The sequence below is a fragment of the Ambystoma mexicanum genome, chromosome 11, assembly GCF_040938575.1.
Source record: "Ambystoma mexicanum isolate Mex_15411 chromosome 11, UKY_AmexF1_1, whole genome shotgun sequence".
In the NCBI taxonomy this organism is placed as follows: Eukaryota; Metazoa; Chordata; class Amphibia; order Caudata; family Ambystomatidae; genus Ambystoma; species Ambystoma mexicanum.
In genome coordinates this window covers 766,844,471-766,863,726 of record NC_090934.1, presented here as the reverse complement: position 1 = coordinate 766,863,726, position 19,256 = coordinate 766,844,471, and the positions used below count along the sequence as shown (strand labels likewise).

The 19,256-nt window shown below is 44.5% G+C and overlaps 1 protein-coding gene across 4 annotated transcripts in view; it reads left to right on the top strand.

The window, feature by feature from the left end:
* ZNF143 (zinc finger protein 143) overlaps positions 1 to 19,256 on the top strand; it is a 1,779,064-nt gene that overhangs the window by 660,260 nt on the left and 1,099,548 nt on the right. For all 4 annotated transcript variants that reach the window (XM_069623666.1, XM_069623668.1, XM_069623669.1 and 1 more), the window contains one exon: positions 243 to 439. In XM_069623666.1, coding sequence (XP_069479767.1) covers positions 243 to 439 — 197 coding nt within the window. The remainder of the gene's footprint in view (positions 1 to 242; positions 440 to 19,256) is intronic.

Here is a 19,256-nt window from a genome sequence, read left to right as displayed (position 1 = left end):
CTGAATGACTGAGACCTGAGAATTGATTTCTGCCTATCCCTTAATGACTGTTCAGTAGCCCATCATATCATCGAAATAGACAGAACTATTTCACAAATTGTCCTGTTTAAGCTTCCATAATGTCCCAATTCTTAAACAAGTGGCAAGTAAAAACATATTTTTTTCTTCATTATTATGATGTCAGAGAAATGTAGACCATGGTTGTCCTTTCAATTAATGTTTTTGTATATCTGATCTCTCAGACAGTTATGATCAGAACGCATTGCAGGCGGTCCAATTGGAAGATGGCACCACTGCCTACATCCACCATGCAGTGCAAGTCCCGCAGACGGACACTATCTTAGCCATTCAAGCCGATGGCACCGTTGCAGGACTCCACACAGGAGATGCTTCGATTGATGCAGATACCATAAGTGCGCTGGAGCAATATGCAGCGAAGGTATGCTATGTTCATCAAAACACGTATGTAGTTTCTTCGTTATTTTGTTTTATTTTTGGGGTTTTCAGGGGTGGGATGTGGCATTAGGGCTCCGACCTAATATGTTAAAAACATACATAACAAGTTGGCTGCTTGTGTATAATTCAGATAGATAAGGCAATGTTTATTCACAACCACTTTAAATGTGGTATTTTTTTTTTAAATGCATAACTATAACCTCCATCAATAATGAATGAGGAAGTGATTGAAGGTTTTGCTGGTGCAAACTGTCCTTTTTGGGGTTCTTGCTCCCTAACTTGGCGGGTCCTCTAAACCTTTTGAGGGCTTAAGTTAGGAAAGATTATCTTTTTGCTGCTTTTCCTCCAAAGACATAAATGAGATACCCAATATTCTCCAGCATTGGATCTTTCATGGATTCACATGCCGTGAATATTCCCTGTCGTCAAGCTTGGAAACCTCAGTCACTTTAACTTAGCGTTTTCCTATGGAAAACTTCAACACTTCAGTGTCCTATCGACATCCTTTTTGGGTGATTTAGGCCCCACCAATAGGACGTGGTATAACTAGCCCCGCGGCTTTCCTTCAGATTTCAACCGTCTCCAAACTGTTGGGATCACCTCGTGTTCTTTGTGTTTGCACGTACGTTCTTTAGTATCGAGACCTACGATGACATCGGCTCAGAAGTCTCTTTTTCGGCCTTGTGCTACCTGTGGCTTGAAGAAGGTGTACGAGGGTGACGGCCATATGGATTGCCTCTACTGCCTTTACCCCATCACTCGGCAGACACCTGCGAGATTTGTCAGGGGTTCTCACAGAAAACTCTGAAGGGCTGCAATCGGCGGCTTATATGTTGGCTCAATGAGGGCGCGTACCTGGCTTCAGAGGTGGGGTTGGTCTGGAGTCTGTCTTCGGAGCGGGCTGTGAAGTCCACGGAACATCGCCATGCAGCGTCGGCCGAGCCTCCGGCGAAGAAACATCGTCCTGCTTTGCCAGCGTCAGAGGTGGGGAAAAACAGTAAATCTTCATCGAGCAAGCCGCAGTCGAAGGGTGTGAGCACCTCTTTGTCCAAGCATGGTAGGTTGGACCATTCCCGGGGGTCTTTGGGTAGGCCAGAGAAGTCGACGGCACAGGAGAAAGGCTTGGCCAAGCCGAAGGAATCATCATTGAAGTGCTTGTCGTTTGGTGACCATCACAGGTCGTCGTCCAGCCCGGAGTCTTCCAAACACTGGTCCAGTTCGTCCAAGAAAGCTGGGTCTCTGGTGAAGGCATTGTCGAAAGAAGTGGTTCCGTCAATGACCTCGTCGACGGTGGCTCCGTCTTCGACAGTTGGGCTGCAGTCTACGATCACGTCGTCGACGGTGGTGTCACTCAAAGCCTTCGCCTCCAGTCTTCCTCAGAGAGTGGCAAACAGCTAGCAACCAAGGCAGACATACAAGCCTTTATGCTCGACATTAAGTTGGAGTTTCGATCTTGCATGGTGGAGCTCACCACTAAGCTTGAGCAAACGGAGCAACGAATTGTGGAGGTGGAACAGAGAGTGGGGAAAGTGGAGGACCTGACCCAAGAGCACTCAGCAACACTCCTAGAAGTACAGCGCACGCTCCAAGCCCTACTCAACCAGAACGAAATCCTGGAACATAAACAGGAGGATCTTGAAAACAGAGCTCAGCAGAACAATCTTCGCATTCGGGGGGGTCCTCTCCTTTGTGCTGGACCGGAATTTAGCAGAATACGTGGGAGACCCGTTTCAGTCCCTCTTGTCCCTATTGCCCCTCATTGATAAGTCGCAGCTTATTTTGGACCATACTCACAGACTCCGACCCCGGCGGGGGGTGGAATCCGACTTCCCCCAGATGTCATTACCCAGGTCCACTTCTATACGACCAAAGAAGCCATCATGGCAATAAGCCGCTCCCAAGAAGACCTAACGTTCCAAGGGGCCCCCTCCAGATCTTCCAAGATTTCGCAATGGCAACGGTCCAGAAACAAAGGGTCCTAAGGCCATTGACCCTATTCCTCCGGTACCAGCATGTCAGATACCGGTGTCTGTTTCCGACTGTGCTCCAGTTCTCTTATAAAGGGGTCCCCCGGACGATTGCCCACCTGGAGGACGCTGGCTCGATTTTGCATCCCAACTCGCCCAGAAACCGTGAAGAGGCTTCATCTCGCTCACCAACTGGTGGTTCTACGGATCCCCCCCACCGAAACCGAAGCATTCGACTTGGACAAAGGTCCAGAAAGGGCGGAATGCGAGGTGACCCTCCGCTGAGAGCCACCAGACAACGTGACAAATCACATCCACTGCTCTAAACATCAACGCTTCTATTCTGGAGGACCTTGGTCGGTCGGATTGGCGTTTGCCGACACGCCTGGGGACACACAAAAGCTTTCATTTGATGCGGGTGGATGTCATCTCTGATCCCTTGAAGTGATCTACAAATTGCTTTAGCTCAGCTGGCTAAGGGAAATGCAGAGGGAGAAAAATCGGCTTCCCACAAACTTGTTGTTACCGCCTCCCGTTGGTGGCTCATGTTAAAACCCCAGTTGCACGATAACGGAACCTTCGGATGGCGACTGAACCACACTCTGCCCTAACCCCCTCCCCAAGTCACATCGATGCCCCTGGAACCGCCTCACCACACCAGAAATTGAAGTTTTTTTCCTTGAATATAAGGGGCCTGAACTCCCCCTCCAAACGAAAATCAACACTACAGCGGCTGCAGGAAGGGGAAAGCGCAGTGGTCTTCTTGCAGGAGACACACCTAATACCAGCGGATTTTACACACGCCTCCGCAATAAGAATTTCCTGCTTCAATATCTGGCCACTAATGAAAGTAAAAAGGAGGAACAGCAATTCTCTTCTCTAGAAAAGTACGACCGCAGATTTTGGATACGCTACTGTGCCCAGAGTGCTGCTATATAGCAATCAAGTGCCGTATACACGGGCAACTCTACTCCCTCAATTCAGCTTTCGCTCCAAATGACGGTCAGCAGACTTGCTACACAGTACTAGGCGAGACCCTCCTGCCTTTTGTTGAAGGCCAAATTGTCATTGGAGGAGACTTCAACGGAGTCCCCGACAACGCAGGGGACAGATCTCATCCCCCAACTCCCAGAGACTTTAAGCTTGCTAAGAATCTTCTTCAGCTGTTTTGAACCCTAGGGGTGGTGAACACGTGTAGAGTGCTTCACCCTAATGAGAAAGACTTCTCTTTCTTTTCACATGTGCACACAACCTCCTCCCGAATCGACCTCCTACTTGCCTCCCGACAAATCCTGGCCTTTGTTGACAATGTAACCATTGGAACAAGAGCACTCTCGGACCACGCCCCACTAACACTGATCCTCCGAGACCATGACCCTGACCCACCTCCTCGACGCTGTTGGAACTTGTATGACCCCATTCTGATTGAAATGCCACTAAGGGACTCTATAGCCACCGTAATCGGAAACCTTTTCCGGGAAAACCCAGCGGAAGGTCCCTCACCTGTGAACACTTGGGACGGGGAGAACTAATTGCACACGGGGCAGCATTTCAGAAACGCAAATGGCAAATCCAAATAGATCTTGTGGAAGAGGTCCAGAGAGCCGAGGCCAATCACAAATGTAAAGACTGGTCTCCAAGATCCCAAAGGGTCTTACAAGTAGCCCAGGGGAAGTTGGAGGCCCACTATGCAGAGGAAACGGGGCATCTAGTGGCCAAATACAAGCAGGGCTACTATTGTTGGCTACTATGGTTCCCCCTCTGCCACTGCTGAACCCTCTCCTTTCACATGTGGAGTCCCCCAAGGATCATGTGTGTCCCCGACACTCTGCAATGTCTTCACAAAACCTCTATTTGACATCTTGGACCTTATGGGTGTCATGTAAACCAATTACGCCGACGACACCCAGATACATATCCCCATTACAGGTGATCACAAAACGGACTCTCTATCAATCAACGCCATTTATCAAGTCATCCAGGCCTGGATGGCGCAGCATGAACTGTGCTTAAATGACGAGAACACTGAGCTCCTCATCCTTGGTTCATCCCAAAAACTCAGTAAGCTCAACTCATCGTTCAAATCTTTCACCATTGATGGCAACTCCATCAAAGTGGCCAAGGACACCAAGACGTTGAGTATCTACCTTGATTTCACCCTCTCCTTATCTAGACAAACCAACGCAGTCTCATCAGCCGCATCTTACACATGCAAACTTATCACAGCATGCCGCCCTTTTCTGTCACCAGCCAACTGCACAACACTAGCCAGGACTCTGGTCCTCTCCAAAATTGATTATTACAATGCCCTTTACCTGGGTACTAACCAATGCAATATCAGAAAACTTCAAATTATCCAAAACAATGCAATTGGAGCGGCCCTTAACATCCCCAGGACCTCACACATCTCCGACTACAGACAGAGCCTCCGTTGGCTCTGTTACCCAAAGATTCTCTCTTAAAGCTCTTGCACTCACACACAAAAGTATCGCCAACCAAGCCCCCAGCTACCTAACCAATAGGTTCACATCTCACACGGCTGCGAGACCTCTCAGAAGTGCCCAATCTAACTGCCTCGTCATCCCGCGCTTCAACCTCCAAAAATCAGGAGGTCGCAGCTTCCCTGTCCTCGCAGCTAAGTTGTGGAATGGATTACCTAACCCACTCAGAGCTGAACCCTCTTTCCCTGCCTTCAAGCGCAAAGCCAAAGCTTGGCTGTCCACCCACGACTCCGCATGACCTTGACTGTAACCTTACCTATTGCATCATAGGCCTTTGTTTCATATCCTGCCTTGTATTTTTGCTCAGCCTTGTGTAACCTGCATACCCTCGATTATGTTACATGTATATTTTGTATGTTTAATGTAAATACTTCTCCCTTTAACTAAGTAATGCGCCCGGTTGCCCTCGGGCCTGGTGCGCTATACAAATAAATAAAATACAAATACAAATGGCAGGAACAATAAGGTGAATAAACTCTTGGAGGAATTAGCCAAGGCCAGGAAAAAGAACACTATACCAGGCCTCCGCGACCCCCAGGGCAAGGTTCAGTATGCAGAGCAGGCTAAATTAGGATTGGCAGCTGCTCACCTTTCAGAGACAATGTCGGGATTGCCCCGGATCCGAACAGAACAACAAGAGTACATACAGAGTGCAGCTCTCCCTCAACTCAAGGAATCCGACAGAGAACCTTGATGCCGGATTACAGGTGAGGAGGTCGAAACAGCTATGAAGTCCTTCAAACCCAGAGCTCCAGGCCCAGATGGGTTCACAACGAGGTTCTACAAAGTGATTTGCCCCCAACTGGTAGCCCCACTTAAAGCCCTCTTTAATTCATTCAGTGTGTCGGGATCCATCACCCCATCGATGCAAGAATCCATATCCATCCTTTTGCTTAAGCCTGGCAAAGATCCTAAAGAGAATAGCTCCTATAGGCCCATTTCTTTATTAAATATCAACGCCAATATCTATTAAAAAATCCTAGCAAACCGTCTAGCGAACGTCATCCCCAACTTATCCAGATCAAATAGGCTTTATAATGCACAGGTCTATGGGGAATAATATTCATGGACCCTTGAATTTGGTAGACATCGCAATACAAGACTTGCACAAGAGTCAAGACGGCTTTACCGTGACTCTGCTTGATCTCTGCGGATTCCTGTGGACTTTGCAAGCTTGAAACTCTGTTAACCACAAGGCTTTGTGGCAACGTAATAGGAGGCGGGTGCATAAAAGGAGACAGCCGCGCGCACCCGAAAGAGTCTCGTCGAGTCCCGCTTTGCCACGACTCTCTGCTTGATCTCTGTGGATTCCTGTGGACTTTCCAAGCTTGAAACTCTGTTTACCACAAGGTGAACCTTTGTTTAAGGAAAGTGTATATCTTACACCCAACTAACTGTGCATCGTTACTGATATCTTTTCTGCATTCGTTTAGGCTTTGTGGCAACGTAATAGGAGGCGGGTGCATAAAAGGAGACAGCCGTGCGCGTGCGCACCCGAGCGAGTCCCGCTTTGCCGCTTCGCCGCGGTGTCTGGGGCTCAGCGGGACTCTGGGATCTGCCTTCACTCATTTCTGGGCTTTGTGCTATTGTCCCTTGCCTTATCTGTGCTGGGCTAGAGAACTACTGAGCCCTTAATGGCCTTCTAATCTGGTGGCCTACACTTCATATTGAAAACATGGCTTGTAAACCGAACGCACCATAACTTCTTATTATAACTGCCATGCCTGCCAATATACGGCAATACATTATGTCTGAGACACAGTCGCTGTGTGAAGATAGACTTCCAGATGGCGTAGCCACTAATTTGTGCTCGACTCCAGTTCATCGCTCTCCTCGCACTAAATCCAAAGCAGAAGACAAGAAAAAAATGACTCCCCTGAATAATGTTGACATTCGCAAACATGGATTCGGAATGGTGGGGAATGTCAACTCATCGGTCGTGTCATCTACATATATGTGCCACCATCAACTCTGAATAATGGCGCCGTTGACTTGAAGCTCGATACTTGTAAAGATGATCTTGGTCTGCCTGCTTTGGATGTTAGCATACAAGTGGAAGAGAACTCTAAAATGGCAAAAATGCCTACCTCTTTATCAGATAGTATGCTTCTACAAAATGCCTTGTCTGGGGCTCCACACCCTGTGGTTCCCGTCATAACCGAAACCTCCAAAGAGGCTGTAATTGAGTTAGATACTATTAACTCTTGTTTCTCGGCCGGAGCAGATGTTCTCTAAACTATCTCAATCACCTGACATGTTTCAGCGCTCTAGCTGCAACATATCAGCGTTGGATGTGTCATATATCCCCCCTACCCCTTGCAGGACAAATGATGTGCCAGTGAATCCAGCATAAACCTCTAGCACGCCTAAAACCTCACTTGACTCTGGAGGTAATGAATATTGCCCTCATGGCCCTTGCAAAACTATTTGAGTCTATTGATGGCTCTTTGAAAAGATCAACAGACAATTTTGATTCATTAAAATCTGATCAAACGAAATTGACCACTAGTATTGAGCTTTTGCGAGGTACCTTTAATGAAAAACTCAACGACGCATTCGATTTACAAAAAGAAATAGCCCAGTCTCTGGCCCAGAAACAACTCCCATTTGTGAAAAATACCATGGTATGTGTGGATGCGTTCACACAAACATATAAGGATGCTGATTGCCAAATTGTAGAAATCATTTCAGATTCTCAATTCTGCCATCAATTACCTTCAACCACACATTCACTTAAAACAAAAACATCTGTCGCGTTTGTTGAATGTATTATAACTGAAAAAATTGTGGCAACGAAGTCCAACACGTGTCCAAATAACGTTCTTCAGCATATCCACACTGAAATAATCTCAAATTCTGATCAAATCTCTAAATCTACATATTCTGTTTTTGACATCCGTGCTGCAAATCAGGCGGCGGTGAAGACTAAGACAAATAAGCTTCCCGCACAAAAAAAGAAATAAAAAAATGTTAAAGCATTGAAGTTAGTGGTTTCATCGTCAACAAAACAATTCATCAATAACTTAACACAAGCTAATAATAGATCTTTAGCGGCCTCGAGCATCATAACAAAAAAATATGCTGCCCTGGCTAATCTGAAAAAGATCAAACATCTTGAATCTTGTCACTCCCTGAGAGTAATCATAGATCACCCTCGCTTCGATGAATTGATTAAATTAGCCGAAGGCCACCAACCCACTAAACAAAGCAAGGCTAAAAGTGCTCCTTTGAGGGTCACAACAAATTTCCCATGTGTATCAGCAAATGATAACACCGAACTTTCTAATGATATTGTGGCGTCAAGGCAAGCACTAAGACACGAAATCGATTTATATCTTGAAACCCGAAAATACGATCCTCCTAGCTTTCCCATTATAACTAATGGCCCGGCTAAATGTGTTAGTGTTACCACACTTCCAGCTCTGCCAAAGATGCTATCTATAGAAAATAAGAACCCTATTTCTAAGCGAGTTTCTTTTGCTGAGTCAGAGCACCAGGTTGCTCAGGATCCAACACAGACTCTTGCTTCTAATGGCACCTTTTCGCAAACGGACCTTGATGAAATTAAAGATTCTATTGCTCGCATGTGGATGATCAATTCAAAACCGAAATGTGTGTCCCCACCAAAATCACCCATTTTTTCGATAGGATTCAATCAAGCTTGCAATGCATGAACACCCGAGCAGCTGTTCCCTCTTGCTCTTTGCTATTTAAACAGACTGGGAAAAAGCTTACTCCTTAATTGGAAACTAGACACTCCTTGTTACTTACTTGTCGTCAAGATCTAATGTTTTCTTACACTATGAATCGACAGAGCATTCTAAAAGTCTGATGACATAGACCAAATTGAATTTCCAAACAAGGACGATCTTAGCACAGTCCTTATTTGGACCAGGTCTGTGATCATTCATAACCTCATTTGGGCTGCAAGGGAGGCTGTGTTTAATTTAGGTTTCGCGATGTCACCTAATGCTGATATAAAAGGACCATTAAAATCATGTCTTAAGTCTACCCAAAAATCCCAATCTTATGTATCGAGATATGATGCTGGTGCAAATTCACTTGGGCGAAAGGATTACAACCATATTACAAGAGTTTAACTAGGACAGGATGAAGAGCAGGTGTGCTTGTCTGTCATTAGCTGGAATACACGAGGATTCAGTCCCCTCATTAACAACCCTGAGAGTTTCTTGTGTAATTACGATCTAATAATGCTGCAAGAAACATGGCTGTCTATTGCACCAACCTGGAATAATTATGACACACAATTAAATCCAGCTATACGAGCAACCAGAGGAATGCCAATGTCAGGCTTATTAACTGTTTCCAACACTTTAGCTCACATACAACTTTTTCCATTGCCTGCTTCTAATCCCTTCATTCAATGCTCCTATATTATCATTTGCTAGTTTAAAATTGCCTGTTTCAATCTGTATTGGAACCCTCTGGGTATCTTAACTGCATCTTTCCTCAAAAAATTAACAACTGCTTTGGAGAATGTTATGCTGACATATGGCATTGCACATATTATTGTTGCCGGAGATTTGAATTTACATCTCATGAATGGGGAAGCATCCAAAAAACAAGAATGGGCAGAAATGTGGAATAAATTTGTGAAGTCATGGAACTTGGTTATGCTGAATGGTACAAGTGTGGCTGACTCTCCTCCTCTTGCGACTTTGTCTAGACAAAAACAGTCCGCAACCATTGATTATATTTTTGTCTCACGAAGTCTTTTTTTCGAACACACCACCGATTTTGCTGTTAAAACATCTCAACATAGTGATCATCGCCCATTAACCTTTAAGCTTATGTTATCTCTTGATCCGGCCCTTGAAAGACAGTCACTCAGGAGCATGGTCGAAGTTAACAATTCGCTAATTCGGTTGAAATGGTCCAACCAATCACTAGTGTGTTATCGTGACCATCTAAAAAGTTATGACGAAGCAGGACTGGAACCTGATAACGTAAATAATGTGAATCCTTTTGACCTAATGCAATTATATGCCACTAAGCAGACCGCCCAGTTGAACACAACACAAGTGTCCGACAATGCAGTCCGACTCAGGAAAGCACTGTTAAAAAAACAGAAAAGACAAGTGCAAAGATTATTACCAGCTCTTAAAGCCGCAGCTTTAAGAACAATCAAAACTACCTATAAAAATTGGTTGCAGGAATACAAGCTCACAAAATATCAAAAAGATGGGGAATCGATGTTCAATAATATTCAAGGCAAAAAAGGCACAAATTTGGCAGTTGCTTAACTCTGTCACCAAGACCCCACAACTCACTTCCCAAATAAATGGAGTTTCGGAAAATTAATGGTCACACCATTTTTCGTCCCTTTATGCTGCTCCAACCTTGCCTGAGACCCTGGATATGCTGTATATTCCTTTCGATCTTAAATTTGATGAGGATGATATTCGTTCCCTCATCAACAAAGCTAGCATGTCTCAAGCTCCTGGGCTAGATGGACTTACAAATGCTGTGCTAAAAAAGAATGTCGATCTTTGGGCCGCCATTTTACACACATTATTTCAGCTCATCGTTCTTAATCCAGCACTACCAAAATCATGGACGCATTCGATCATTGTCCCAATTCACAAAAAAAGGAAATAGGCAAAATCCAATGAGTTATCGTCCCATTGCCCTTCTGGATGTTCCTGGAAAAATATTTTGCAGACTAGTCCTGCGTGACATAAATGCTTGGTCTCTTCGAAACCATCGAAGAGACCCATTCCAAACTGGTTTTGTGTCAGGACGTGGCACTGCAATTAATCTCACAATTCTCAATGCCATTAAGTCCTCCTATGCCATGCAGAAGCAAGCACTTTATGTTGCCTTCGTAGACTTTTGCATGGCCTTTTATTCAGTAGACAGAGTTCTGCTTCTGAGAAAATTATTGAGATATGATTGCCCTAAAGAATTGATAATAATGGTGAGCTTGCTACACTCAAAAACATTGTTACAAGTAAGGTTAAACATGGGAGGCCTGCTATCTAAAATAATTCCAACTGCAAGAGGTTTGAAGCAAGGATGCATTCTTGCATCAACCCTGTTCAACTTGTTTTTACTGGACGCAGCTGATGAATTTGCCTCAGCCAATCTTACCCACCAAAGCTCGGAAACCAAGCTATAGCATGGCTCCTTTATGCGGATGATTTAGTTTTGATTTCCCAAACTCCATCCGGGCTACAAACCCTTCTTAATGTACTTGATCATTATGTTTCAGCTAATAATCTCACTGTGAATCAAAACAAAACACAAATATCATTCTTGGCAAACCTAAATCGTCCTTTCAAAACAAATATCAATGGTCAATATGTAGTCACAGGCTTCAAGTGATATCGGAATATAAATATTTGGGGACAAACTTTAACAATCTTTTTTTGGAAAAATCGCTTGAATTAACAACCCGTTCCAAACTAACAAGGTTGATCTCTCAAGCAAAAATTGTGCACGGTAAATTTGGCAAATTCACTTGAACGCCCATTATGTGTTTCTACCAGCAGAAAGTATTACCGGTTATTACATACGGAATGGAATCAGTGTTACTGAGGACTCCAAAATTCTGGAACCAGCTTGAAGCTAAATTTTGGAAAAGCACATTAAACCTACCAAAAAGCACTCATAATATGCTTCTTAGATATGAACTTGGTCTCTTATCAATACAGGTACAAGTCACCTGGAAAATGTACACATTACTTAGAAAATGCATCATGGCCATTTCCAATCGAAATAGTCTAGCAATTTTGGCTGACTACTTGTTGACCTCGACTCTCTTATTTCCCTCAACATGGAGATCACACACTCTGAATGCCCTTGCTGAGGCAGATATTTCGATTGATATTCTTGTCACAAATCCAAACCGAGCAAAGACCAAACTTTATCAAGCGGATTGGTCTATGACTCAAGAGAAATGCCTCAAACTTAAAGATTTCAACAGGAATCTGTTTGGCCACAAACAACTACGGACTATGGCAGATTCTCGGTAGATGCCCTTCTCCAGCTTTAAAAATGAAAATCTTAACGTTACGTTTGAACTTGTGGCCAGTCAATGCAATTCTGTTAAGACGAGGACTTGTCAAAAAAGAACTAAGCTACTGTCGCTTTTGCAAAGACACATCTATAACAGAAACCCTCTGTCACATTATAACGAAATGTACTGCCTTTATTTCACAAAGAGCCAAACTTTTTAAATGCTTGAGTCAAAAGTATTTTGTTCATTCGAACGATGATCTATGGGCTGAAATCTTTGGGTCGGTAAAAATTTCTGTCAGAATTGCAACGATTCATATTCTTGATACTGCCTTTCCTTATGAGGGACCTTGTTTTTTTAAGAAATTATTGTACAATTAGCATGATAAAATGATGTGCACACTGTTGATGTTTATTGGCACGGTACGTATATGAATATATAATTGCATAATTGTATGACAAAATGATTTTTTTTTCTTTTATTAACACTGAATGATTATTTTTATATATTTGTAAAGTTGAAATTTCAACTAAATCCAAATAAAAAAAGACTTGCATAAACTAGCACTATTGGCTTTGGATGCAACCGAGGCCTTTGATAAAGTGGATTGGGCTTTTATACATCTGACCCTGGAGGCCTTCCGTTTTGGCACGAACTTCCGAAAACACGTCCTGGCAAACTACCAATCCCCTAAAGCCCTCCTTAGAGTCAACGGCTATCTATCAGACCTGATCACCTTAACCTGTGGAACCAGGCAAGGTTGTCCTCCATCACCCCTTCTTTTCACACTAGTAGTGGAACTCATGGCCCAGTGGGGTTCGACTGGACCCGCCCATTAAAGGCCTTCTCATTGGCGCCTCCCAGCATACGATTGCGCTCTATGCTGATGACTTGCTACTATCCATAGCAAAACAAAAAGGTGATGGCTGGAAGTTTTGAATACATCATAATCACTGGCACTGCTCTGGGCAACCCTCCAGACCATTGTTTTTCAGCCTGCCAAGCCATTACAGAACGGGAAAGACCATATGCAAATCAGGCTTGGTCCTACCACAAAAGGGGCAGTCCAGCCCGAACTGCTAGGTCACATCCCTTCTGCATGAGACTATAAGCATCCCCAGACATGTTTCAGCCTTGCCTTATTGGGCGTCATCAGTGAGGAGTCTGGGGTGCTAGTGGTCTTGTGCGGAAGGGATGTGACCTAGCAGTTTGGGCTGGACTACCCCTTTGGGAGTGGGACCAAGCCTGATTTGCATATGGTTTTTCCCCTTTTGTAAAGGCTTGGCAGAAGAAGAAGATGGTCTGGAGGGTTGCACTGAGCAATGCCAGAGGTTAAGATTTATTCTAAACCTTCCAGCCATCACCTTTTTGTTTTGCTATTGCTACTATCCATAACAGACATTGGCCCCTCGCTAACGGCAGCCCTCAAAGAGCTTCAAAGATTTGGGAGGGTAGCAGGTTTTTCTGTCAACTTTGGGAAATCGGTGGCTCTGGGGATTGGCCTGAAACGGGAGAGCAGGAGACCCTAGAATCCCTATGCCCAATCCAATGGAGCGAGAAAGCTATTCCCTACTTGGGGGTCAACGTTCCCACCCGTCCTGGAGATGTTTATTCTTCAAACTCCCTTCCCCCCCCTGCTAGAGAGAGATCTCGCTCATTGGGCGTATTACAGCCTGCAAGATGAATCTCCTCCCACGCTTCCTATATGCTTGTTCCTCCCTCCCGACCACAATTCCACTGCCCCCCCCCTTAGACGCATACAGAGGAAAATGCTTTGGTTTATCTGGAGGGGTACGAAGGCAAGGATCTCCCGGAAGGCCATGATGGGTAGCGCCAGACTGGGAGGCCTGGTTGTCCCCGACCTGCGTAAATACCAGGTAGCAGCACAATTAGCACACGTCCGGGCTTGGGTCATCATCTCTGGACACCTGAGATGGGTGGAATTAGAACAATCTCGCCTCCCACTCCCCATGCGTTTTCTGCCACATGTCTCGCCTCCATTACGCCGAACCTGGAGTGGGACTTTGACCTCCACTAAACACACCCTTAAAACATGGGACTGGGCGTTTAAACATAAGGGCGTCTCGAGGGGGTTGGGTCCTTCCTCCCCGATTTTACATAATCTAGCCTTCTCTCCTGGATCCCGTCCACTGAACTTCAAAAACTGGACTGCGCAGGAGTTGGGGGGGCTCGAATCTCTGGATCAGCTTTTCGAGGATGGTCAGCCTCGCTCCTTTGAACAATGCAAAGCAGCCTTTCACCTAACAGAGACGGATAGGTTTCCTTACATCCAACTTCAACACTGGTGTTCCCACCCCCAAACGCGTCAAGCAGCGATACGCACACCGAGCCCTCTTGAGCTTACCCTAAAAGAACTGCCACTTCGGGGGAAAATCTCCACGCTCCACAAACTTTTGCAGGATGTTAGGCAAAGTTTAAATGCAGTACCCTCTGGGAACACCACAAACAACCATGACGACAGGTATAGGCAACCCAACCTTTGGTATAAGCTTGTACTACACAGGTTTGGTAGCGTGTTGAGCAGCCAGGCTTATCTCAGAGTGCGGGCGGTTGTATTACTACCTAAGAGCGTCCCGTACAAGTGTTTGCTCCTCATGTATCATTCATTGACGGTTGCAAGGAATTAGAGGCACTTTTTCGCAGAACACACCTTGGTTCTGTGGTGGATGTGGCAGTCGGAGCCTGTCCGAGATCTCTACTCTGTACGAGTGGTGCTTGATTTCTATAACTATATAGATTCCAGTGGAGGATTGATTCCGCTGTCCCATTAGCCATCCCTAGAGTTGAAACTTGGGGATTGCCTACTGGCCTATATACGTAGAGAAAGGGTTGTTTGATTATTCTGAGCCCTACGTCCTGAAGAAGGTCTTTTTGACCAAAACACGTGTCAACGCTTTTTGTGAGCCATCTGGACAAACGTAACACTAGATGCAAGACGACACCTGATACTATGGACTGGGTCATTGACAATTGAAATAATTTGTGTGGCAACATTATCAGTACACACTGGTCTAGAAGTTATATTTGGTTTTTATATATGAATGTATGAATGAGTTTTGTATGTGGCTGTGATTGAAGAATTGAATTAATTGTTTTTTATATTTTTTTAGGATACATAGTGTTTTTGCTATGGGTTTATTGATTAAAATGTGAAATGTACTGAAAAATGTAAGTTTCATACCATTCTACTGGTCCATTTTTCGCTTTATTGCTATGTACTTTACCTGAAGGATCAGGGATTTGAGTGCAGGTTTACCCCTTTATTTATAATGTATCTCAAGAGGGGAAATGTGAGCTGTAGTGGAGTTGCACAAAGATTCACAGTTACAGGTATTCAAATAAACTCTTACACTCAAGGTTTCTTGCATAAACAATTAATCATTTATTTATCAGTCAGTTATAAAGCCTTCTTCAGAAGGGAGCAATAGAATAGCAACAAACAAACAAACATACTTCAATACTGTACACTTTGAGTTTCTGAATCAGACAAGGCCCTTTTGGGATGGCCCACAGACACAACCTACACCCACAGGTGTCTTCAGTAACAAGGGTGCTGGGGACATTACTACCTTACTGTTGGCATTCAGAATACTCTGTACAAGTTGGTAAAAGGCAAAGGCTATTGGAACATAAGAGACCACAAATATTCCAAAGCAGTGCATATACTTTTAGAGTTCACTAGAAGAGTCATTCAATTCAATACACTAAGCCAAACTCAATGGGCAAAAGTCTTGGATAGGATAAAGCACTTCCGGTAAGTAATGGAAAAGTCTTTGCACAAGTTCTTCAGAGTCTTTGATGAAAAGAAGAATCAAATGTAGGGCCACAAGCTGATTAGACTTGTGAGTTGTGGAAGTTACAAGCACTTCTACTGTAAGAGGGAAGTTCTCTTAGACTTGTTTTACATAGTAGTACCTTGGTAAAGAAGAAAAGATGCAGCTGATGAATTCTGTTCCTGTGCTTTGGGACACAATTGTAAAAGATGATGCCTATGGAGTTTGTTAGACTCCATAACCAAAAAGAAACAAACACAGAAAACACATTGAATTGAAAAGTCCAAAGTCCCAAAGTTTAGCAGAAGAGCTGGAGGGCTCTAAGGTGGGAGGAATTAACACATTTTTGAGAATTCTCCCTAACACAGGAGGACACACTCACTATGGGGGCCCCCTACATGGCACAGTGGGAGGCAGACTTGGGACACACTCTTGAAGACCAAATGTGGGTGGATATATGGTCTAGGACTCGCTCCTAACCCTTCTGCATTGCTAACCGGAAATGTGCCCATAAACTGCTTCTGCGCTGGTACTAGCCTCCGATACGCCTGCACCACTTCAATCAGGCGCTGGACCCATGAGCCAGGGCACCAGCCTTTTCACTCTGTTCTGGGGATCTTGCTCTGGAGTTTTCTATTCACAAATAGTTCAAAACATAAAGGTTTTGCGCTCTCCTTTTAAACCCTTAAGGAAAAGTTGCAAGTCTCTGTTTAATTTAAATGTTGCTAGTCCTTTACATGCAGGAATGATTTCTTTATTCCTTTTCTACTACCTTAGCCACTTTCTCTTCCTTGGCTATATACCTTGACCCACTTGCTTGTACCCTCCAGGTTCCCTTCTCTTTGTGGTTTCCCAAATGTCTCTTATTCCTCGATTGCCCTCCAGGCCCCTTAGGCTTTCTGAATTCTTTAAGGGTTGTGCTGGTTTCAGTATTTCTAGCACATGTTCATCTCTTGGGGTTTCTAGGGCTCCTGTCACCCTCTTTCTCTCTTTCCTTCTGTTAGTGACGTTCCGCTCGCCTCCCTCTGCCCTGGGTGTTAGGTAAGAATTGATGTAGTAACACTGTGTGAGACTACACAACACTTATCTGCTTGGTATTAGATAACCCACATTTTGGTATAGGTCTGTACTACACAAGCTGGTAGTGTGACTGAGCAGATAGGCCTATCTCAAGAGGGGTAAATGTGAGCTGTAGAGCTGTAGCAATGAAATTCGCGAATACAAATAGCAAAGTAACACTTACACTCAAGGTTTCAGTTATAGTTATTTATTTAACATCCGTTTTTAAATGAGCGTTCTTTAAAAAGGGCAAGATATGTACCACTGTAAATCTACTTTAAAATGCTTTTCAGAATCAAACAGGTTAGTGGATAAACTTTGGACATGCTTTTTGCACACTTCGTACACTCTGAGGTGACTTCATTCACAAGGACAGTAATGTAATTTATATATTATTAGTCATACTTGGCAGATTCAGAGGTTGCAGAAAGGAAAGGTTTAAGGAAGGAAAGGGTTAAAACGGGTTCTCAGTACATGTGAGGACAGCTAAATCTTCCAATGAAGTCTAGACAAACCTTTTCCAGCAGTAACAGTCTAAAACAAGTTACCACCTATGAGGGACAAACAATATCAAAGTCAACGGGCTAGAAGAGTCTGCAGGGAGCCAGGACAGGCAAAGTCAATTAGAACACAGACTATGGAGCTGAGGCACTTCTTAGATAAAAAGTCTTGCACAAAGTTAGAGAGTTTGTAGAAATCACTTCTAAGGTCACAAGCTGTGAAACCTGTGAAAAGCAGAGTTGGAATCAACTCTAAGGTAAGCTAATGTAATTCCCAACTGAGAAGAACACAGCTAAAAAGACACGGAGGTAAGTATCCCAAGTCTAAACAGTACCTCTGGTTTGAAGAAGAGTGGTCCAGCTGAATTCTGTTCTGTTGCAGCGATGCAGACCCTAGGTTCCTGAGCATCAGTCGTGGGGACAAGAGGGAGGATGTCTGGATGATTCCTGTGGCGGCAAATTGAAGGTCGTCGCAGCTATAGGCTCTTTTCGGTTCAGCGGCAATTTGCGGTTTCAGTGCTCGGTAAACAGCACCGTCGCAGATCTCGGATACCGGTTGGGCTTCCTTCACTCTTTGGGTCTTGCACTCTGATGAGGGGACTCGAGCTCTGGTCGTCCTACTTCTGGAGGGTCCTTAGAAGACTTCTGGAGCTTCTGGCCGGATTTCAGACGTTGATCTCGATTTCTCCACCCCTGGCACTCAGTTCTTGCAGCAGCGAAGAAGTACAGCCCATCAAGGAAGATGGTCCAGTGGAGATCGTCTCGGGGTTAGTTGACCCCACTAACCTAAGATAAGAAGTCGTCCCTTCCGAAACTTCTCTTGTCGTTTTGAAAAAGTAGTTTCTGCATAGCAGCCGGGTTTCACTGGGAAATTCAAAGGTCCAGGAGGATGCAGCAAGCTTGGTTCATGGTTTCTTCATCGGGTGTTTCTTCCAGTGGTCGACACTGACTCTAGTCCCAAAACCCTTGCCTTTAAGCAGGTTTCTCCCATTCATGCACAGCCTAGGCTGTCAATCACACAGCTGGGTGGATGTCCTGAAAGGACAGCCAGCTATCCAATCAGGACTGATTGCATTCAGGGATTCTTAGAGACAAAGGACATGTGAGTTTCGGGAACCTCCCTCACATCCTGCCTTGCCAGACATACTGGAGCCAGAGGCGGGCTTCGGGCCTGAAGCCCGCCAAAGGCAAAATGAACAAAGGGCTCAAACCTGGCTCTACGCACAGAGTAAAACCCAAGAAACACCTCACAAACAGAAAGTGGCAAAAAACGAAGACCAGGGCCATTTTGACAAAATGGTCATCCATGGGGGCTATACTGCAGCTGAGGATTCAGTCTGCGGTAGAAAAAGCACAATGGTAGGAAAATTAAACCACTGCCACCGCCATTTAAAGTAGTAAGGGTAACATTAAAAATGTTACATGAGAATGTAGAATAAAGGCTATTAGCTAACATCCAGCACTTCACATAAAATGGTGTGGGCTGGACCTACTATGAGAAAAGATAAGTAAAGTCAACTTCACTTCACTTTACTATTCTTGGGAACAGTAGTACACACAAGAACATTTATTTAAACCTTATGAGAAATCTAAAGGATTTCTCTGACACTGCAGTGAAGGTGCTGTGTGTCACCATACACAAAGGCCATGCCTATGGAGTTTGTCAGACTCCAAAAACAGTGGAAACACATAATCCAAATTAGGTCAAAATACATGAGAGAGTGAGAAAAAGGTCTCACTCACTCCAGGGTTAAAATTAAAAAGTCCAAAAGTCCAGCAAAAGAGCTGGGAGTCTCTAAGGTTGAAGGGAAGGGAATTAGCACAGAAATGATAATTCTCCCTTACACTGGGCAACCCTGCTACCTTCTTTATCTCTGGGTTTGCTCCAGCGGTGTGGCGTCCCAGCAAGGTTGTGGCTGTTCGCCTACCTTCTCGCTGCTGTCAGCACTACTTTCTGCTTCTCAAGTGTTACCTGGCATGGTAGACTGTTTGGTCCTCAT